This window comes from Typopeltis vanoorti, chromosome 10 (assembly GCF_054136105.1).
Source record: "Typopeltis vanoorti isolate ZY-2024b chromosome 10, IOZ_Tvanoo_1.0, whole genome shotgun sequence".
NCBI lineage: Eukaryota > Metazoa > Arthropoda > Arachnida > Uropygi > Thelyphonidae > Typopeltis > Typopeltis vanoorti.
Window position 1 is genome coordinate 94919284 of NC_143558.1, and position 24450 is coordinate 94943733.

General features: G+C 35.5%; 1 protein-coding gene across 2 annotated transcripts in view; it reads right to left on the minus strand.

Annotated features, from left to right (window-relative positions):
- Positions 1-2295: 2295 nt before the first annotated feature.
- LOC150102605 (tRNA wybutosine-synthesizing protein 5-like) overlaps positions 2296-24450 on the minus strand; it is a 98318-nt gene continuing 76163 nt past the window's right edge. For both annotated transcript variants that reach the window (XM_090398932.1, XM_090398931.1), the window contains 2 exons: positions 18547-18663; positions 2296-2601 (listed from right to left, as the gene is read on the minus strand). In XM_090398932.1, coding sequence (XP_090255058.1) covers positions 2357-2601; positions 18547-18663 — 362 coding nt within the window. In that variant the 3' untranslated portion in view covers positions 2296-2356. The remainder of the gene's footprint in view (positions 2602-18546; positions 18664-24450) is intronic.

Below are 24450 nucleotides of genomic sequence, written 5' to 3' on the forward strand. Positions count from 1 at the left end.
TTTTAAAGAGAATGCTGTTACTAATGTCACAATGACTGATTATTTAGTATGCCATGTGTTTTTTCATTTGGTCATATGGCCATTAAATTCCCTTTAGCACACTTTCATAGAAATAATCATAGGATCCAATTCACATTAGAAAAAGAAAAGTCTGCTGCTCTCATACACTTCAGTCACAAATCAACCTAATGGATTTTCAATCTACAGGAAATTTACAAACACAGGGCAATACATTCATCAATAGTTAAACACATAAAACAATCTTTAAAAAGATTGTTTTATGTGTTTACTCAATTTACTTTGATAATCAAGCTTACAAATACTAAGCTCAATTTCATATGTAACAGTCTTATTCAATTATTAAAATGCTATTACAAATGATGAATGCTAATTTTTGACTCAATGGTCAGCACAGTTCTTTTTGCTGTAATATCCAGTAAAGGGTGATTTATTGTAAACTGAAATGCTCAAACAATCACCTGATTTTGTATTTGTTTAAGGTATCCAGAAAGAGCAAGTAATTATCTATTTCATACTCTAATGTAAACCTGATTCTATGCCAGAGGTTCTTAATCCAAAGAAAGTGATTATGCTCTGGTTCTGAATTAAAGCCAGGTGGCAAATGCCTCATCTACATTAAAAAATAATATGTTTGAAATCAGAGAAATAAACTCAGACTAATCGAGTTATCCAAGCACAAATCCTACATTTAACAAGTTTTCTTTTAGATTTGTAGGCTTGCATAATTAGTTGGACCACTTATATAAAACTTATTCCAAGAAAAATATCCAGTGGGTGTGAAATTAAAAATATCAACCTGTGTAAATACTATATATTGTGAAAAATTTCATGCAAGAAGCTGTACATCAGCCAAGGAAATGCATGCAAATAAAAAAAAGTGAACCAAACTTAATTATACTACTAACCATTATAACAATAGGATCTTTAGTTCTGGAAAGGAAATCAACAAATTATTTAAGCAGGAATGACATTGTTTTTATTTATTCATATGGAGTTTCCTCCCTTTTCTCCCCCGTCCCTATTGGGGCGAGTTGAGCCCCCTCATGGGGGGGGTAAGTATTTATGGTTTGCTTGCTTGTGGGATGAAAACCCTAGATAAACTGGGGGGTGGGGGACCCTGCTGTTCACGCCCAAGACCGGCTAACTTGGCTATGGCTGAGGAAGATCCTTAAGGTCCTCACATCAGCGACAGGAATCGAACCCAGGACACGCCTTCCCCAGGCATATGGTTGTGAAGCGCAAAGCCACTAGGCTAACCGCGTCGACAGGAATGACATTGAAGTTACTTAAGTAGACTGGACAGATATTTAGCAAGATAAATAAGGCATCTGATACAACTGATAAACAGGCAAAATGGGTCAGTACATTTTCACAGATCCTAAGAGTCTCAGAAAAAATGTGCTAAAAGTTTCAACCAATTCCCGATTTCACATCTCTGTAGTGTTTCTACTAACAAGCTGATAATCGGTATGGTCTTGAAGGTGGAGAGACTGCTCGTCATATTCCATGAAATCCATAAATTCATCTGTTTTTGTATTATCAGCTTTAAATCATGGTGTTTTTGTTATTAAGTTTTGGTTTTTGTGACTGTACAGCTTTCAGTTCTGAACAAGGAATGCAAACTGCAAGTTTACCCATACAGAGAAATACTTCAACTTTCAATGATAAGCACTATACAGATAATGTGGAGAAACAGGAACTAAGCTTGATGCTATCAACATGGGAGTGAAAAGTACCTGAAATTCCCATACATGCATGTATGTATTCATTCCTCAAGCTAAGGTGATAATGATTTCAACAGTTCATTTACATTAAAAAGAAGGAAATAGAAATCACAAAAAAGAGAAAAAGAATATGAAAGATACATGCATGTTGGTGAGATGATCTTTGTGGATAGATACAGAAGTGATCTTTCATAGCATATTAGGAGTGTGTAAATAAAAACTCCCAGTAAGGTTTTGGAAAAGTGTGCTAAAAATAAAATAAGAAGTGGGCTCTGGGCAAGAAGAGGCTGCTCCTTACAAATGCAATCAAATAACATCAAATTTCACTTAAGAGACATAGTGATAGCCATACCTATCATATCATCCAAGAACAGAATTACTGTGATGAATCTCTGGCTCCAACAATATTTATTAATAACAGCATTCAGCGAAAATATGATTTTACAGCAGGCAATATTGTAACTGCTAGACTGTCAAACCAAGGGTGAACATAATAATTTAAATCAAAATTAAATTAATCACTGATTCAAATTAAAAAATATACCTTGTTATAGTATCACTAATATTAATTTTTATTAAAAGAACTATTCAATTACAAAAGATCTGTAGGTTTAATGTTTAATTTTTTCCTTTATCCTTGAAATTAGTCTATTGGCATAAAACAATTTATAAAAATCTGGCAAGCTCTCAAGTGATTTCAGAGCTTTATCAACAAACTGCAAAGCTGAAGAAGCAGGAACCAGGTCTTTATTTCCATAAACATCTTTACTATCATAAAAAGTGCTATCTAAATGCCTCCAGAAAATATTAACAGCAACTCCAAATTCAAGGGCAGTCATTGTGTGAAACCATAAAGCTAAATAAAAGAATAAAGAAGAAATATAGCAACTGTAAAACCATCACAGTTTATAAATGCTCTTATTTCTAAAAATATCAAAATAATTTACACATACGGTCTCTATAAATGAAATGCAGTTCACTGTATAAAATTAACTATAAAGTTATTTCAAAAAGATTACATAGTTTATAAATGTAAAACTATAGCAATGGTTTTCACACACAGAGTGGCCATAATTAAAGAGAAGGTGTTCAGAGCTCTGTAGCGACAAATGTATCAAACAAAATTCAACCAAACTTGGTGTAAGTACACTCTGGAACATGGGGATTTTGATTTACAGAAAAGAAAGAAAAAGTACAAAATTCTGCCGCCAGTGGACAACTGGTGCTGTAATCATGATATTTGCAAATCTCACTGTTTCTACTGACGAGTTGGTGGATGGAAGGAAGACCAAAATGGATTCGCATCATTCTGATAAGACTGAAGTGCTATGGATCTCATCTTACCAGAATGTGTGTTGTTAGTCCAGCTTTACTATCAACAACACAGTGATGCTATGCTTCAAGAATTCTGGCATTTGAAGGACAGGAGAAAAGGTCCAATGACAATAATAAATCTTAGAAAAATGATTTTACAATTTGAAAATAGTGGATCTTTAGCAGTAAGGCCAGGACGAAGGTGCAAACAAATTATTTCTCAACAAGTTGAAAAAGTTGCAACTGTCATCGTAGAACACAGAATGAATAATGCACAAGAGCCCAACAGTGCTCGGGCAATATCAAGGCAACTGGACATGCCATACTCAACAGTCTGGAAAATCCTGGGTCAAATGCTGAGGTTTTTCCTTTACAAGATCTTCCATACTCAAGCTTTGCTTCATGATGATGATGTGGAAACTCAACTGCAATTTATTTTGATGTTCTTAGCTCGAATGAAGGTGGATGATGAATGGCTGTGGAAGATCTTGTGAAGTGACGAGGCACATTTTTTTAGTGTTAGCTCACACAACTGCTGCATTGGGCTGTGAATAACCCTCATATGTTCCATGCCATCAGATCCCTTTACACTCACTGAAAGCCACAGTGTGGTGTGGTTTCACTGCATAGTTTATTATCGTCCGTACTTTTTCGAAGAACTTTGCTGACAGGACCACTGACTTGTACCATCTCTGTTGCTAAGTATAGAAAGATGCTGTGCAACTTTGTTGTTCCGCAACTGCAGCAGCAAAGATGTCTTGACTCCATCATATTCATTCAGGATGGAGTACCACCTCACAATGGATTGCCAGTACAGCGAATGTAATGAAAACATTTCACAGAACACAGAATGATTGGTCATTCATTTCCCACAGCATCGCACCCTTATTCACCTGATCTTAACCCCTGTGACTTTGGTTGTGGGGCCATCTGAAACATGTGGTATATGAAGGACATGTTCCTGATTTAGCAACCCTGAAAGAATAACACAGCATGTCAGGCAAATCAATGAAGATCTATTGCATTCTGCTGTAGAAAATGTCATTCAAAGAATGCAGTTATTAGAACATCTGAAAGGAGGACATAGTGAACCACATCTGTAAGTTATATGAACATGAAAATTGCTTGGTCGTGTCTCTTCTAGCCATTACTGTTTAATTAATCCCAAACCAAGCACTTATGGCACCAATGTTCTCTGGTGGCAGAATTTTCTACTATTTTTTTACCTTTTGTAAATAAAAATCCCATGTGCCAGAGTGTACTTACACCAAGTGTGGTTGAATTTCATCCAATACATTTTTTGCTACAGGGCTCTGAACAACTCCTCTCTAACTATGGCCACCCTGTATTAAAAAAGAAATCCTCAAATGCTTTATATTCTCCAAAGGATTTAAACAGAACTCCTATAACCTTAACAAATGTTCTGAAGGCAGATGGGAAGCAGGTCTCAATCCTTCAAGCTTTCACTAATCAAGGCTTTTCAGGAGTGAAGGGAGTAGAGATAGAGGAAGAGAGAGAGAGAGAAAATGGCAGACAACTGCCATCATATTGTAGCACTAAACCCTGACAATCATATTATTTCTGTAATAATGAACTCAGGAACTAGTCTAAGGAAGAGCTAGAAAAAGTTCCTCTAGTCAGTAATTAGAATCAAATCCTATTAACACTCCTTCTTCAGGTGGCAATGAAAGCACACACTATTTCCACAGATTACACAGACGTGGTTTTTACACTAAGAATTTTTAATCTGAACAGAATAGAAAAAAACATTTCAAATCTCATCTACAAAGTTTAGCCTATTGTACATTAATATCGGTACCAGGGATGGATCAAGGGTTAGGAAATCAAGAAACACTGCTCTAGAGAGCAACCTTTTCAAGCCACTTCAGGCTTCCAATAAGAAGTTGTGTTCTTTAGGTGGTAGATGATAAAATTCATCCACCACCTAAAGACATTAACAAAACATAATGACCACAGTGCAATTCAAGCCCACAATGCATTGGTTAGAGAGCAGATATGCTAACCTAGGCCAACCAAGCTGACAAAGTAATTAAGTCGTGATAATTAATCCTAGTGTGACTTGCTAAGACAGTTATCAGTAGCATAACTACAATTTTTATACTTCTCCTACATCAACTTACTTTTCAGTAACCATTTGACTTCAGACATGCCTTTAGTGATTCTGCAGGATTCAATAGTACAGTCATACCTCGACTTACGCGAATCCAGAGTTACGTGGTTTGTTATATGTACGTATTCCCATCCCGCTTCATTCCTCACCACTAGTCGTATCTTTCTGGCGCCGGCCGCATTTGCCAGTGTCACACATGCTGCGAACAAGCACTGACGTGTTTCAAGCGGTCTCCATTCATACATGATTTTTATAGTCTATAAACCTTGCGACTGTTTAATGTTATGTTCTTGATAAAAATTTTATCGCATAAAAAATAATAATGTCATCTAAAAGAAGCAAGTCCGATTCTTCTATAGCTAGCAAAAAAAGAAAAACATTGACTTTGGAAACAAAACTCAACATTATTAAGGATTTTGAAGGCGGAATGAAAATTTGTGAGCTATCAAAGTAGTTTGATCTACAGGAATCCACAGTACGAACAATCATAAAAGAAAGGTTTACAGATTTTGGAGGACATAGATTCTAAGAGGAACGAATTGTACCACAAGACAAGGAATAAAAAAATCATTAGCTTGCTATGAAGAAATTCTGTGTGACAAGAAAAAGACATGCCGTCAGATGAATCTATTAGATTTTATGAAACTATCGACATCAAAATAACTTTCTTTTTTATGTACGAAAAACTACAATTATGATTATATTTCTTAAAAAATATAGGTGTTTTTTGTAAACCTTTCGTCCCAATTAACTAATATTTTGTATGTTTGTATATATATATATAAATTACATGCAAAATTATACTCCGAGTTACGCGAATTCGATTTGCATGCTTTTTGTTGGTCCCACCTACTGCGTAACTTCGGGGTATGACTGTATTTGAATGCTCCCTATCCAGCATGACATGATTCTGTTGTCTGATAAGTTGTGCCAGTGAATATCATCTTGTTAGGAACAAGAGAAAAAAAGGAAAACTACAAACTTGTTTAAAGGTATACTGGAAAAAAAAAAAAAGGACACCTCATTAGGCAAGTTTTAAGCCGATCTTAATCAAAATTTCACAAATTTATGATTTTAAGTCGAAGAGATGAAGTTACTAATATAGTGATCAGATATATTTGGCTTGACATCATCATCAACAGCTTTCTTCAGTCCATTGCTGAATGAATGCCTCCTCCATGCTTCTTCCATTTTGACCGATGTTGTGCATCTCTCCACTATAAATGTTCATAACATCTTGTTATTCCATTATCTGATCATACCACTGGTCTATCTGATCCACTCTGTTGTTCTCTTTGTCCATCTATTGTCAGACATTCTTATCACATGTCCTGCCCAGTACCTTTGTTTGTTCTTCAAGAGATACTAGTGCCATGAGAGATTTCTTCAATTAACATGAAAAAATAAATAAATTAAAAAAAAAGAAAAAAAAAAGGGATAAGTAATACCATTTAAGGCCTTCCCAGTGATGACAATAGTTAATTACAAAGCAGAACATGAACAATGGATTGATTTGAAAAAGTAAAGAGCCGCATAATGTTATACCATGAGGAAATACTGAAAAAAAATTTTTTTTTATTTTTAAATAGCTAATGAATTATCAAATATTGCAATATTTCCTTAGTTATACCATTGTGTTGTTTTATGCATAACATTACATGGCTCTTACTTTTTTCAAATCAATCCACTGTCTGCATTTACATTCTATTGTTGCTACTGATGATGGCCTGTAATATATGGCCTTAAATAAATAATATTACTTATCCTTTGTGTTTTTTCACATTAATTGAAAATTACTTTCGTTTGCTTTCTTATCCAAGTTTTATTCTTCTTATCTAACTGTGTTAATACCAAAATGGTTCTCTCCATGTTTTTTTTTTTTTGTGTGTGTGTTGGTTTCAGTTTCGGTCCAGGTTTCACTACCATGAGTCACTGTTGGGAGTACACATGGGTTGAAGATCTTTCTTTTTAAGCAGTTTGGTAAACTGCCTTTAAATATACAGTATCTCTCTATAATAGTCAAAAACTTTCCATTCTGTTATTCAGGCTGAAATTTCATTATCAAGTTTACAATAATTTGTAATGATTTGTCCTAAATATTTGTATAAACTCATTACTACAATCTGTCTTTGATTTATTTCTATTTATTTTCATTCCAGAGTATTTTCACTACACATAATTTTGGATTTGTCCATATTTATTTGTAAGCCTATCTCCAAACTTAACTTCATTTAATTCAATAATGATGCATTCCAATTCTTTTGGTGATTTTGCTATTAGTATGATATCATCAGCAAATCATAGATTACTTAAGTATTTGCCATCAACATTCAATCCTTCTTTCTCCCAGTTCAGTTTTCTCACAGCATATTCAAGGAATACTACAAATAAATTTGGTGAGAGAGTCTCTTTCTTTTCCATTTAAATTTATTAGTGCTGAATCTCTCTCATATAAATGAGTTAATATATTAATATAAATATTGTATATTCCTATGTTTTAAAGCTTTGCATTTTATACAGGTCTAGTGAATCAAAGGCTTTTGTGTGTAGTGGGGCAGTGTTCCATCCCATGATAAGTTCTTGGACTCATTGGAGATGTCCTCTAATAATACAAATAATGAAACTATGAAAGTCAAAGAAATTAGTATATTATATTCTTTTGTATTTTCCATTGCTTGAATTTACCTTGTAAATGATTTATAGTTGAAAGAATATATTTTTTTGACGGAAGTTTAATATATTGTTTATTCCGCCATATATAATTTTTGTAAAAAGTTTCCAATTAACTTAGTTTTACTCATTATCTGAGCACTAAATAGTAAGATTAGTTAACCTGCATTGTTAAATCCGATTATCCTGTACATTCTCAAAGACACCACACATTTATTCCAAATATTTCTGAATAGTCTTCATAAAAAAAAATACATACAGAAAAACAGGATATTATAAATCCATTATTTCATAGTGATGAAATGTTAAGTTTAGTTTCAAAACTAACCAGAGAACTTATAAGAATACTACCTTTTGTACCACAATAGTCAAAAGAAAGCCCTGCTTAGGAGCCTGTAAGTTCACTTTTTATTAGTGCCTATAAGGTTTCACTAATCTGACAGTTATTTTAAAGTACTGGTTCCCATCAGAGATCGGGCAGAAATATTAGGAGGGCAAAAAAAAACTTTTCGATACTACACAAATCCAAGTTCCAAAAATTGCATTTTTCATAAGTTAATTCTCAGTGCATGAACTATAACAAAAAAGAGTCTATTGAAAAAAAAGAGCCCAGAAAGGTTCCATTGATACTGTAAAGTTTTTTTACAAGAGGTTCAAGAGTTTTGGATTTGGTCATAGCATCTGAAGAGCTGCTAATAACTGAGATGACATCGCTCCCTTCCCCGTTGGAGAGAGTGACCATGGTTTTGAATTGGAAGATAAATAAACATGCAGGAGTATCAAAGAAAAGGGAACGTATGTTGAATTATAAAGCAGGTGATTATAATAGTCTTAGATATCAACTTAAGGCAGTTCCATGAAGGGCAGAAGTGAAAGGCTGGGATATCATTAGTGCTTAGGAAATCGTGAAGGAATATTTGTTAGCAGCAACAGTAAGCTGTATTCCACAAGTGAAGAAGAGGACACAATGTGGTGTAAAGTGGTTATGGAAGAGATATAAGGAGAGGGGGTGGAGAGCAGATGCATGAAGAATATAAGACTCAGGCCAGGAGAGTGACTAATATAGTAAGGAAGGCAAAACTGGAATATGAGAAGAGATTGGCGCTAATATCCAAAGATAATCCTGTACTGGGACCTGTACTGTTTAACTTTTATATCAATGACACTGTCAATGGATTGCAAGGAGGGGAGATATTCAGTTGTTTGTAGATGATGTGAAGCTGGAAAGGGTTATTAGTAATAGTGCAGATGTGGCAGCCCTGCAAGAGGATTTCAATAAACTAGATAGATGGGAAAATGAATGGAGGTATCGGTTTAATATCGCAAAATGTAGTCTTGAAGTTCGGGATATATCGTTGGAAGGCTGATTACTCGATTGGAGGAGCTGTACTGGAGGAAGTAGGGGAGATGATTGATAGAAAACTAAAATTCGGGGGCATATACAAAGATGGTGAAAGTAACCCAGAGGATTGCTGCAATACTGAGAAGGACACCTGTAGAAATAAGACAGTTATCGTTCCATTGTATAAGACCCTAATCAGACCACACTTAGACTATTGTTCTCAAATTTGGTCCCCAGGATTTGAAGGGGGGGAGAATTAATTGTGGAAAGGATATAGAGGCAGATAACAAAGATGGTTTCAGGACTGCACAATGTTAGTTATGAGGATCGGCTGAGGGAATGCGGATTGCACAGTTTGGTAGATAGAAGAAGGAGAGGTGATATGATTGAGACTTTTAAACTGTACAGGGTTGACACTGGGAAGCGATGACAAGAGGCCATCCCTAGAAGTTTCAAAAGGAAGCTGTGAGCAAAAGGATGAGGACTGGTTTCTGTGCATGAAGGGTGGTTGAACTGTGGAATGCATTGCCTGATAGAGTGGTGAGAGCAAGAATATTCAATAAGTTCGAGTGGTATGATAGACTTGGTGTTTCCCAGGAAGGACCTCCAACAATGAGCCTTTTGACTCCATGGAGGCCTGAATAATTAATAATAATAATAATAATAATAATAATAAAGTTATAAAAATTAGGTTATAAATCCATCATTATTTCAAAGCAAAATAACTGAAAATTAAATTTTGAATCTTTTGTAATGAAATGATAATGGAATTCATCATAATCATCATAAAATTCCTGACATGTACCCTCAAAGGGGTGGTACAGGATATTATGATAGTACTACATGAAAAAAAACTTACATCATTACTAACTTCCTATTCACAATTTTCCTCCAATTATCTATCAATTATCTATCAAGACTCTAACATTATCATATCTCATACTTCTGTCTTCTAAGGCACTTTTTGCTGCATCAATCCACCTGCATCTTGGTCTTCTTCTGGGTCTTTTTCCTGCCAGACAGTCAAACAACACTTGTTTTACTAATCTTTCTTCTCCCGTTCTGTTTAAGTGAACACCACCTGAGATTTGCTCTACTGACACATTTTTGTATGCTAACAATGTTAAGTTCTTTTCTAATATCCTTATTTTTTATTATGTTATTGCCATTGATGCCATCTGTTCACTACCCAAATCTTTTTCAGGATCCTCATATCTGTGATCTCCAGTCTTTGGTCAAGTGTTTTATTTCTAACCCAGCTCTCAGGTCCATAAGTTAAAATTGGTTTGAACACAGTGCTGTATACAGCTAATTTAGTGCTTAGACTAATTTCTCTCTCTTATTTCATATAAATTTACTCAACTGAGTTCCTATCAATACTGGCTTAATTCGGTTGTGTATTTCCATATTTAATTTACCATGTTCATTAAAAATCGTGCCTAAGTAGCTGAAATGTTTTACTTGTTCTATAGGTTCTCCAATCACAATGAAGTTGATATATTCAATGCTTCTGCCTATTGTCTTTGTCTTGTTATTGCTGAACTTCATACCATATCTATTACAACAGTTATTCAATTTAGTCAGGGAATCTTGCAGACCTGTAGCGAATTTATTTAGAAGTATAACATCATCTGCATAAAGCAAAGATCTGAGATTAACATCTCCAATTTTGATATAATACTGCTTTCCTTCATAACATGATCCATATAGATGATAAATAACAGAGGAGATTGTCTGATACCAGATTTAACACCAAACCATCTTCCTACTTCCTTCAATTCTAACTACTGACTTACAACTCAAATAAAGACTAAGCATTGCTTGATATAATGCCCCAATGACACCATATAGCTGTAGCATATGTTTTTTTATATACGTTTTTTATATATGGATACTATGAGAGCTCTACTCCAATAATCTGGAATGTGTCCCTCTGTGCAGCCACTGTGAAACTTTTATACCTCCATACGTGAATATTTCTGGTCAAATATCATCTGCTCCAGCTGCCTTTCTACATTTCAGGCTTTTTTTTAATGAGTACTGATATGTATTCCTGATTGCATGTCTATTGAGTGTTTTTACCACTGTGCTGTCACTGCTTGTTTCATTTAGAAATTTTTCAAAGTAATTACTCTATACATCAAGGACATCTTTATCTCCAGTTTTCATGTCACCTTTAGCATCTTCAATTTCTTTTATAGTAGTCTTTCTCCATTTATAAGCTTTATCATCAGCCTCCAGAGTATCTTGCCCCTTCCTGATATTTATTTTCCACGTTCTTATCAACGTCTTCCCATGACTTTTGTTTAGCTAGTTTTACAGAGTGTTTAAATTTTTACATTTGTCTCTGTATTCTCTAAGAACACAAGCTGACATTTGCCAAGGACTTTCCTTTACTGCTTCTTTAACTTCCTGAGTCCACCATGGAATTTTGATTTTTCTATCCTTGCAGACAACCTCACCACTTGTTTCTCTGCCTGAATCAATCAATGCTTTCTTCAGGGCTTGTCACTGAATCTCCAAGGTTTGGTTCCTGTTCTCAAACTATTTCATTTTTTCTTGAATAGTGTTTGTGTATTTTAGTCTACAATTCACATCTCAGAGCTACTCAACTTTTATTTGCTTTAAAACTTTCTTATATGCTCTTCTTTTCAATATGAAATTCAATTTTATTCTGCACAACACTAAATGGTGATCATTTCCAATTTCAAATCCTCTGTACACTCTTGTGTCCTGTGCTAGTGAGAAAACATCACTATCAACAATAACATAGTTAATGAGACTTTTCTTATTCCTTGCATCTTCTTTCCACGTGAATTTGTGCACATTTTTATGTTGGAACATTGTATTAGTAATAACCAGTCCATGTCCTGAGCAAAAATCCAACAGGTATTTGCCATTATTATTAGCTTTGCTCTTTTCTCCAAATTTTCCCAAAACATTTCTGTATGTCTGGCAATCAGTTCCTAGTCTGCTGTTTAGATCTCCAACAATGACCAACTTTTCTTTTTTCATTGTGTCAGCTGCTTTCTCTAAAGCCTCAAAACATTCCTCCATTTCTACCTTAGTGGAACCTTCTGTGGGACCATAGGCACAAATAAATCTCATTGTCCACTTCCCCATTCTGATATTCGCCCACATCACTCTACTTGATATTGCCTGCCATTCAAGAAAATCAGCCTCGTATTTAGTGTTGAATACTAATAGATACTCCTTCTTTTCCTTGATTGTTATTGCCTGAATATAGCAACTTGTATTTGTTGCTTAGAAAGATTTCACCAGTTTTTGTCTTTTTTTATTTCAGTCACCCCTGTTATGTCGATCTGGTACTCATCCAATTCTTCTGCTAGTTCAATTGCTTTGCTATTCTGACTTCGTATGTTAGTACTGATCTTGAACTCTGGTAATGTTGAGTTGGGGTGTGTTTCAGGATTTGTTCTAGTAGCTAACTTTTTGCTGTTTGCCCTGGTTCTCTGCAAAAAGAACGAGGCATTGTTTAACCGGGAGACGTCCCATCCAGCATGAAATTCTGTCATGTTGTACGATCATATTGTTCTATGGTTTAAGCCAATAAGAATACAATTGGGTTGGCTAAATTCCAAATTGCCAGCCCATCCTCGTTTGTTAAGTATCCAGGTAGATACCTAACAGAATGCACCACGAGAAGGTGAGGACTGGACATTAGGTCAGAAGCCCTGGAGGTCTCCTCTCCGAGTTTATAATATCCTCTATTTCTATAACTTTGCAACCAACTTCGAGGATCTTTTTTTCAGGTAATACAAAAACACATATTCCTCAGTGGTTGTTGGTGTTGAATAATTCCAAAAACAATAAAACTTTATAGCCAACAAAACATGATGTAATTCCTTCTGATACTCCAACTTCAAGGAATGAATGGTGTTTTTCTTCTTTAGAGTGTTGACTTGAAAAATAGTATCAAAAATGTTACAGAAAAATCTGAATTTAAAGGACTGTTCATGTCGAGTTCAAAAATATATACTTTGCACATGCTATGTTCACTAGAAATTATCCGAAAATATTCCACGCAACAAGCTATTATATAACATTTAGGATATGAAAATGGCCTATGATGTTCACAGTCAAGAAGTGATTTTTTTCTTGCTGTGAAGATTTATATCAAGAAAGCCTTTGCCTTTAGGCTTTCCTGGCGCCAATGCATATCACATCCATAATACTCTCTGGCACAAATGTATATCAGTTACATAACCTCCTTCAACCTCCAAAATCAAACTGCCCTTTCCTATTAAAGGCAATATTTATCTAAACTAACATTTAGATGAATGTTAGTTTAGATGAATAACTAATATCATGCATTTTTAGGAAGACTGTTGGGATCTATCCCAACAATCTTCCTAAAAATGCATGATATTATATATATATATACACAGATTCTATTATTACAATGTAAAATAGTATATACAGATTCTATTATTACAATGTAAAATAGTATATACAGCTTCTATTATTACAATGTACAATAAAATAATATGTGGGTTTGACCAAGCCATTTTACTTGATAACAAAACTACAAAATTTCATTTACAGCTTCTTCCTATCACAGAGTAATAGAGCAAAAGAATTAGGCTGGGCCTTAAAATCTAGCAATTTTATCAAACTGTACATGAAGAGTTAGAATGTTTAATTTCTATACCTCTTTAAAATCTTCTTTATGATATTCAACTACTTTAGTTTTTAGTTTTAAAACTTCATAAAATTTTAATGGACCACTGACAATTTACTAGATTGTAAGATTTGGTTTTCAGCAACCAATAGTGACTTCTTTGACGTCTGTCACAACAGTATCATAAATACAGCTGTTTGATATGATTTGTGCTAATATATATGAAGATAAAAATAACTGCAACAGTATTAAATGAAAGAATAATTTTAGGATTTATATTCAATTATATTCAATTTCAGGTTTGATATAATCTGCTAACAAATGCAGCTTGCAGTAATGAATTTTTGAAACTTTCCATTATTAGCAAGATTGAGTTAAAACAATTGTTGCTAAAAGTTTTGATTTACAATTTTCAGTAGCTGAAAGTGCATCATTCTGTTGCACAATAACAAATAATTTTATAACATACTTAGCATTATCATAGTCAACTTGTATGCCAGTGACCATCTGCTAATAAAGAAGCCATTGCATTAGATTTGATTCAATACAGCATTTGAATTGTGTCTAGCTCATGGTACAGCCAGGAATTTTCATTAATAGTTAGAAGTCAGTAAGATTCTCTAATAAGTCAACATTCAAGTGAAAAACACAATGCTTCTGGTATATTTGCTTATTTATGATTATAGCAAATGATTAGATGAACTCTGGCACTGTTTCTATTTCAGATAATTTTTTTTAATACTTCTGTTGAAGATAATAGTAATATCATCAAATTCCTGACATGTACTCCCAAGGGGTGTACAGGATATGATAGTACTACATGAAAAACTACATCATTACTAACTTCCTATTTATAATTTTCCTCCAAATCAGTCTGTTACTTGTCAAGACTCCAACATTATCAGATTTTATATTTCTATCATCTAAGGCACTTTGTACCATATCAATCCACCTATATATTGGTTTTCCTCTGGGTCATTTTCATGCCAATCTGGCAGAGAACATTTGGTTTGCTAATCTTTCCTTGTCCATTCTGTTTAAGTGACTATACCACCTGAGATTAGCTCTGCTAATGCATTCCTGGATGCTGACAATGTCTAGTTCTTTCCTAATATCCTCGTTTTTAATATGATATTGCCATTGATGCCATCTGTTCACACCTCTAATCTTTCTCAGGACTCTCATATCTGCAGTCTCTAGTCTTTGGTCAAGTGTTTTACTTCTGACCCAGCTCTCAGATCCATAAGTTAAAACTGGTTTGAACACTGTCTTGTATACAGCTAATTTAGTGTTCCGATTAATTTCAATCTTATTCCATATGAATTTATTCAATTCACTTCCTATCATGCCAGCTTTGTTGATTCTGTTGTCTATTTCCATATTTAATTTACCATCTTCACTAAAAATCGTGCCTAAGTAGCTGAAATGTTTTGCTTGTTTCACAGGTTCTCCGTTCACAACACAGTTGACATTTTCAACGATTCTACCTATTTTCATTGTCTTTGTCTTTTTATTGCTGACCTTCATGCCATATCTATTACAACAGTTATTCAATTTAGTTAGGGAATCTTGCAGACTTGTAGCAGATTTATTTAGAGGTATAACATCGTTCGCATAAAGCAAACAGCTCACATTAACATCTCCAATTTTGATATCATGTTTAATACCACTTTCCTTCATCATGTGATCCATATAGATAATGAATAACAGAGGGGATAATGTACATCCTTGTCTCACACCAGATTTAACATTAAACCATCTTCCTGGACTTCCTTCAATTCTAACTGCTGACTTACAACTCAAATAAAGACTAAGTATTGCTTGATATAATGCCCCATTGACACCATATAACTGTAGCATATTGAATAGCTTCTCTCTTGGCACCTTGTCATATGCCTTTTCCAAATTGACAAAACTTAAATACAGATCTTTGTTATATTCCCATGCTTTCTCGACTATTTGTTGTAAAGCGAAGATCTGATCCTGATGGCCTCTATTTGGCCTGAATCCAGCTTGTTCTCCACCAAGCTTTTCTTCCACAATTCTTCTCAACCGTTTCTCAAGTACTGACATAAATCTTACCAGGATCACTCAGTAAAGAAATACCTCTGTAATTCCCACATTCAGTTTTATTTCCCTTTTTATATATGGGTACTATGAGAGCTCTACTCCAATCATCTGGAATTCGTCCTTCTGTCCAGGCCCTCTGAACTATGCAGTGTAGCCACTGTATGACTTTTATACCTCTATACTTGAGCATTTCTGGTTGAATATCATCTACTCCAGCTGCCTTTCCACATTTCAGACTTTTGACTTTTTCTACTTCAAGTATGGATATGTATTCCTGACTGCATGCCTGGTGAGTGTTTTTTACCACTGTGCTATCACTGCTTGTTTCATTCAGCAATTTTTTGAATTGCTGAATTACTCCATACTTCAAGGATATCTTTTTCTCCCGTTTTCATGTCACCTTTATCATCTCTAACTCCTTTTACAGCACTCTTTCCTCCATTTCTAAGCTTCTTCAACAACCTTCAGAATATCTTACCATCTTCTTGATATTTATTTTCTATGTTCTTCCAAAGTCTCCCATGACTTTTGTTTAGCTAGTTTTACACAGTGTTTAGCTTTCTTACATTTGTCTCTGTATTCTCTAAGAGCACAAGGTGACGCTGACTTATTTGTCAGGTACTTTTGATATGCTTTCTTCTTTTCCTTCACTGCCTCTTTAACTTCCTCTGTCCACCAGGGAGTTCTGATTTTTCTATCCTTGCACACAATCTCACCACATGACTCTCTGGCTGAATCAATCAGGGTTTTCTTCAAGGATTGCCACTGAATCTCCAAGGTTTGGTTCCTGTCCTCAAACTCTTTCATTTTTTCTTCATTAATCTTTGTGTATTTTAGTCTACAGTTCAAATCTGAGAGCTGCTCAACTTTTATTCGCTTTAAAACTTTCTTACATGTTATTCTTTTCAATATGACATTCAATTTTATCCTGCTCAAGACTAAATAGTTATCACTTCCAATTTCAAATCCTCTGTACACTCCGGTGTCCTGCACCAGGGAGAAAACATCACTATCAACAATAACATAGTCAATGAGACTTTTCTTATTCCTTGCCTCTTCTCACCATGTAAATTTGTGCATATTTTTATGTTGAAACATGGTGTTAGTAATAACTACTCCATGTCCTGAGCAGAAATCCAACAAGTATTTGCCATTATTATCAGCTTTGCTCTTTTCTCCAAATTTTCTCAAACTATTTTTGTATGTCTGACAATCATTTCCTACTCTGCTATTTAGATCCCCAACAAGGACCAACTTTTCCCTTTTCATTGTGTCAGTTGCTTTCTCTAAAGCCTCAAAAAATTCGTCCACTTCTACCTTAGTAGAACCTTCTGTGGGATCATAGGCACAAATAAGTCTCATTGTCCAATTCCCCATTCTGATATTTGCCCACATCACTCTACTCGAGAGGTATTCAAGAAGTATGCCATTCAGGAAGATCAGCCTTGTATTTTGTATTGAATACTATGGCTACTCCTTCTTTTCCTTGATTGTTATTGCCTGAATATAACATTTTGTATTTATTGCTCAGAAAGATCTCACCAGTTTTTGTCTTTTTTGTTTCAGTCACCCCTATTATGCCGATCTGCTACTTATCTAATTCCTCAGCTAGCTCCAATACTTTGCCATTCAGGCTTCTTATGTTGACAGTACCGATCTTTAACGCTGGTGATATTGAGTTGGGGTGTGCTTTCAGATTTGTTCCAGTAGCTGACTTTTTGCTGTTCGCCCTGGTTCCCTGGCGAAAACAACGGGGGGCCTTGTTTAATCAAGCGCCACCCCAGCTGGCATGAAATTTTGTCATGTTGTACCATCATTTTGTATATTGGTTTAAGCCAATAAGAACACAATTTGGTCGGCTAAATCCGAAATTGCCAGCCTATCCTCGTTCTTTCAGTATCCAGGTAGATACCCACAGGGTGCACCACGAGAAGGTGAGGATTGGACATTAGCTCAAAAGCCCTGGTCGGTTCTCCGCATTCCTTTAAAAGCTATGTGGAACTCACACAGCTTTGACCCTTAAGCACCCCTAATAGTAATGTTAACAATAGTAAAGCTGAAATTATTGAGAAATACAAAAATAACATCTGTTACAACATGTTATATTGTATCAACAGTATGACATTTATGGTCTGATAAAAAATTAAATAATGTTTCTTACTAAAGACCTGAATGCCATACTTCAAATAAGTTCAATCATACATAAAATAGATATCACCAAAATTTAAAAAAAAAAGTAAATTAATAAGACATAACTTGTTTATGTAAAAAATAAATAAATATAATAAAGAACAAAAAAAAAACAGACCCCCACCCATGATAACCACATAGACTATAGTTTCGCTTCATGGGTAAGAGACACAAAAAATAAACTCTCCATGTAATAATAAAACAACATGTGCAGGTAACGTTATTTTTAACAAGAAAAATTGTGGAAAATCAGAAACTATAAATTACAGTAAACATTAATTTAATATATACAATTATATTGAATCATAATACTGAATTTAATTCTGAGAAAAATAATAATAATAAAATAAAATAAAAAGGCAATTGAAGCATCATTTTTTAGAAATGCAATAACCAGTTCATAAAAAACCAATGAGCTTTCTGTAAAAATAATGCATGATACCTGGAATAAATAAAATATCTCCTGGTTCTAAAATGCAAGTATTCCACTTGGCATTAGCAAAGTTTGGATATCTTTCCAGATCTGGATTATCAATATCTAATACTTCAGATTTATCACCTATATAAAATAAATAAAAAATAAAACTATGACAAAGAATAGCATGAAATGTACTATTTACTAAACAGATAATCCTAAATATCAACATATTCAGTCATTTACAAAACATCTAAATATGGAAAGCCTTAAAGAGACTGGATAACTAGAATTCCAAATATTATATAGCTTGCTTTTCATAACATAAGATGACTGCTTATATCACATATTAGTCTAATGAATTTCATTATCAATAATTAAAGCATCTTGTATACAATTTTATTTTCACTATAATCTTATATATATATATATGTTAAAGATACCAAGTTATTTTAAACCTGGTTTTTACTCTATTTCCCAAGTAAGCAAACAGACAAATAAGTCAAGTTTGCACCTGCATGTAATGCAAGTCTAACTGACCCGTAAAGTACTACAAGTCTAGGCAACTCGTGGTAAAGTTAGAATAAGCTCTGATCACTATTCTTAATATTTACTCTTAATGCAAAGCCCATCTCCTTGAGGAGATGTATGATGCTATGCATTAAAGGCAAGGGGCCACTACCCAGATCGGTTTCGACCTTTATTCAGGTCTCATCAGTGGGAGCCAGGCTTAGAAATACCAAGGTTAAGTAATACAGAGCTTATAAGTATTTTACCAAAACAAGTTACCAAAGGTGCTTTGACCTTATTAAATAAAAATCTCAGGATGAGAGATAGATGTAGAAAGTTTTTTACCTTGGGTATAATATATGTTAAAGATACCAAGTTATTTTAAACCTGATTTTTAGTGATCAGAGCTTATTCTAACTTTACCACGAGTTGCCTAGACTTGTACTACTTTACGGGTCAATTAGACTTGCATTACATGCAGGCACAAACTTAACTTATTTGTCTGTTTGCTTACTTGGGAAATGGAGTAAAAACCAGGTTTAAAATAACTTGGTATCTTTAACATATATTATACCCAAGGTAAAAAACTTTCTACATATATATATATACTGTTTGTTTAATGAACCTCAAACCCTATGCACAAGAGGTTGCAAATTCTATACCATATTAGCATCATGTTTGGCAAGTGTTTAAAGAAACATACTGATATACTTCTCAACCAGCTGAAGGACATAGTTCTTAGGGAGAAAACACTGTGAATGAGGCTCTTCCAGGAGAGAGTTAGGTAAATGGAATGAAAGAGAAGGATGTGAGAAGTTGAACTTGGAATGGATGATGACAAGTAACTAAACATCTTTATAGACTTAAGGGTAAACTGAAGAGTGATAAAAGCAATCTCAGCAGTAAAGGATAAATGATAATACACTATCTGATCAAAAGTATCCAGACACCCCTCTGTAATTCATAAACTGACATCTAGATGTCACTAGACTTCACCTACCAGTATAAAAGGAGGCACGGAACTGTGTTGTTCAGTGATAAGAAGTACGAGCAGAATGGGTAGGTCAAGGGAACTCAGCGACTTTGAACGTGGACTAGTTATTGGTTGCCACATCAGTAAGAAATCTGTCAGAGACATTTCGACCCTCCTCAAGTTGCCCAAGTCAACAGTTGGTGATGCGATTGTGAAGTGGAAACACGAAGGCACAACCACAACAAAACCACAGTCGCGTAGGCCACGTTTAATGACAGACAGGGACTGTCGAGCATTTAAAAAGGTGGTTCACGGAAATTGCCAGACATTGAGTGAAACAATCACCAGGGAGTTCTGAAGCGCTACTAACAGTCCAGCCAGCACCATGACTGCTGTGTCGAGAGTTAAGAGGTATGAGGTTCCATGGTTGAGCAGTTGCCCATAAACCAAACATTTCTCTTGTGAATGCTAAGAGCGACATCACTGGACAGTGGACAACTGGAAACGTGTGATTTGGAGTGATGAATCATGGTTTACCATGTGGCAGTCCAAAGGGAGGGTCTGGGTGTGGCGTGCCTGGAAAACAATTCCTGCAAGCATGCATAGCAGTGAAATTTGGAGGAGGTGGCATTACAGTAAGAGGGTATTTTTCATGGAATGGACTTGGCCCTCTTGTAACACTACACAGAAATCTAAATGTAGAAGGCTTCAAGGACATTTTGACTATTTGTACCCTTATCTGTCTACGGTAAAAGGTCAATTTGGTGATGACTATTGTCTATATCAGCATAATAATGCTACCTGCCATAAAGCAAGGTCTGTGAGGGAATGGTTTGTGGACAATAACATTCCAGAAATGGACTGGCTGGCCGAGAGCCCCGACATGAATCCCATAGAACACCTTTGGAATGAATTAGAACGCCGACTTCACTCCAGATCCCAAAACCCACAGCACAAACTGCTCTGGCTATAGCTCTTCAGGAAGAATGGGCTGCCATTCCTCCAAAGACGTTCTGACACATGGTAAAAAGTCTCCCCGCCAGAGTTAGAGCTGTCATAGAAGCAAAGGGTGGCCACCCCATATTAATGTCCACAACAGAAAAGTGTGTCATAGGGAAAGTCTGATTACAGTTTCGAGTAGGTGTCCGGATACTTTTGATCAGATAGTGTAATTACTTAACACAAATGAATGAATAGAGTGAGTGGGAAGGGGGGGAGGGAAGAGGAAGAGATTTTTTTTTATTAACCAGATGGTCCTTTTTTGGACAGCATTAATATTTTCAGGGTGGTTTATCATGCACCATCCTAAATATGACAACAGTATTTTAGAGGTGGGCACACTGGGGATTTGTATAGGATTAGCAGCTGTACGAGTGAGCAGTAAAGGTTGAGCAGATAAAAGATGCAAAAATGTCTATGTATGTGATGTGATTGTGCCAAGAAAGACCGAGAAAGAGTGTGGGCTTGTTGGTAGATCAGGATGTTATCAATGGTAAGGGAAAGTAAAGTTATATTTTTCTTGAAAGAATAAGACTCTAATGTGCTTTAATGGATTCAATGTTTATTACTTTGTCCTAAAATCATTAGGTTTTAGGACAAACACCAATGAACTTTGTTACAGAAGATTTTAAAGCACTGAAAGCTGTAAGGATTGTCAAATGAGGTACATGAATGGGGGGGGGGTGGAGATTTAATCTGAGTGAGAGAAGGTAATTTATGTTTAAAGACAAAGAGTATGGGTATGGGTGAACATATAAAAACCTGGGGTACTTTATCAGCATTCATGGGAAAATCTGAAGAGAGAGGGAAACCATTCACCACATCTAGTGAATGGCTATAGAAGAAATTGGTAATCCAACTGCAATGAGGGTAAAGCAAACCATAAGGTGGTGCAATGATCTCCAGGGAGTCAGAGACTCATCAGGAGAGACTACATATTACCAACCAGCAGAAAGCGTACATTTCCTTGAATTCATTCACACTACCTGCACTCACCAAGCCATTCTAATTATGATTGCATACAGCTATCCAAAGAACTTTTGATAGATGTATGCCATCGAAAGTTCAGTCTAATAGACTAACTGCTAGTCTAAAGAAAATTCACTATAACAAACTAAAATAACAGTCAACTGTAGTTTGGTAACTATGCCTGTATGCCAGACTCAAACACCCTGGAAATATCTCTCTAAAGCTTTTCATGGCTTATAGCTGGCCCTGGTTGGCTGCGTGGTTAGCATATCTGCTCTCCAGCCAAAAGGTTGTGGGTTCGAGTCCTGCCATGGGCATGGATGTTTGCGATTCTCTGTGAAAATATTAGTGGTGGTGGTGGGCAGTAGATGGCATTGGTAGTTGCAGTTAGCTGTGGTTAGTGGATTAAGTGATGGCAGAGAGCTGTGGAGTGAGTGCCCTCCCTCGATGAGTCTTCGGACTCCTTGGAGCTGTTACATAATAATAAAAAACCGATTCACAACATGTGGTTGGATACTTCGCTATCAATATTGTGCGGTACTGATATAGTGGTTAGCATAGCACAGTTGACCCAGGTTCAATTCCCAGACATCGAAAATAATATTTTTTTTTTGCTGACTTGGTTGGCCGAGTGGTTAGCATATCTGCTCTACAGCCAAAAGGCTGTGGGTTCAAATCCAGCCGTGGACATGGATGTTTGCGATTGTCTGTGAAAATACTAGTGGTGGTGGCAGGCGGTAGATGGCATCGAAGTAGTTGTGGTCCATTGTATTTGGTGGATTGAGTGGTGGAGACAGAGTTGTAGAGTAGGTACCCTCCCTCAATGAGTCTTTGGACTACCTGGAGGTGTCACGTAATAATAATAATATCTAAAAAGGTTTATGTTAGCAAGGAAATCTGCCATAAATAAAGAAGAGTGATTCATTTGTAAGAGGCAAAGACTGACTGTTAATTGTCTTCCTTCCTTGGAATAGGATGAATATAGGCTTGTTTCCATGCTGTAGAGCAGATGCTATATGATCAAAAAAGATACAGAATGTGTGTTAATTCTGGAGCACAATTAGGGGATACCATCAAGACCAAAAGAAGTAGGAGGAGTTGGAAAAGAATGATGTCAGGTCAGCTTTATACTTGAGTGATGTTACAATGGTAAGATCTGGATGTAAAAGTGGTAGAAGAATGAAATAGTTTAAGTTGTGTCTAATGATGACCTTGGCGAGGGAATTTGTACCTATAACTGACACCGTTCAAAAATTGTATTCAGATTTTTTTTTTTCATGCAATGGTCATGGTTTTAAATGCAATGGAAGATAAAGTAGTTCTTCATTTTAATATTAATTAGATTAATTCAGTTATAAATTCAAATAAAAAAGATAATGAAAACTGGAAGACACCAGATGATATACAAATAACACTTGATCAAGAAATCATACAGCAAGTTAATGGTTTTAATTTCCTAGGAGTATACTTGACTTCAAATTTAAATAACAGCAACAATAAAATACAGACTCCACAGCATGGTAAATGATGAATAAACTTGATAAAATTGGCTTTTATTATTATTTTATTTTACTATTGGCTTTTGAAATGATATGCTTCAGGAAAATAAACAGAACTCATTAGACTGAACATGATTAATGCATAAGTGCTGAAAGATTTGAATATTCCTAATTCAACGATTCTTAACACAATTAAAGCGCAACAATTTCACTGGTTTGACCACATTGTGCAAATGGAACTGGAGAGACTTCGTCACCTGCTGTTCATGGGCACTATGGCATAAAGTCCTTAGAAATACATTGTGGTTTCAAAGCTGTTGGCACATGAAAGAGTTTGCTTTGGACAGAGAAGGATGGAAAGCTCTTATCCATGAGGGACTCAACCTGTAGTGAAGACAGAAGAGAAGTAGTAGTTCAGTTATTCTGTCAGAATATGGTAGGTAGATGAAGAGAAACAATAATCAGACATGGGGAACATGGAAAGGAAGGAAGGAAATGTCAAAATCATAGAGATCATCATATTTGACATAACTGAAATGCCCAAGACAGAGAATGGTTAGAAGAATAATGGGCACTTGAGCTTATGTAATTAACTGGAATCAAAGAGGTGACAGGGTTAGTGAATTTTATTACTAGAATGGCAAGGCTTCAGGAAGTGAATGGTCTCCTCCCTGAGTTTCTAAAGCATCTCAGCCATTGAGGTCAAACATGACTGGCTGCCCTGTTCGCAAAAATAACAATTGGAGAACTACCAGAACTATGGTGGGAAGCCAAAATAATTGCTGTGCCCAAACCAGGGAAAGAACCAAATAATGTCAAGAAACTACAGCCTATCTCCTTGCCTTGCTCCACCTTTAAGCTCTTTGAAAGAATTCTCCTTCAAAGAATTTCACCACTCATCGAAAGAGCACTCTCAACTGAACAAGCTGGCTTCAGGCTTGAAAGAAGTTGCTGACTAGGTCCTATAAAAGGCACATTACC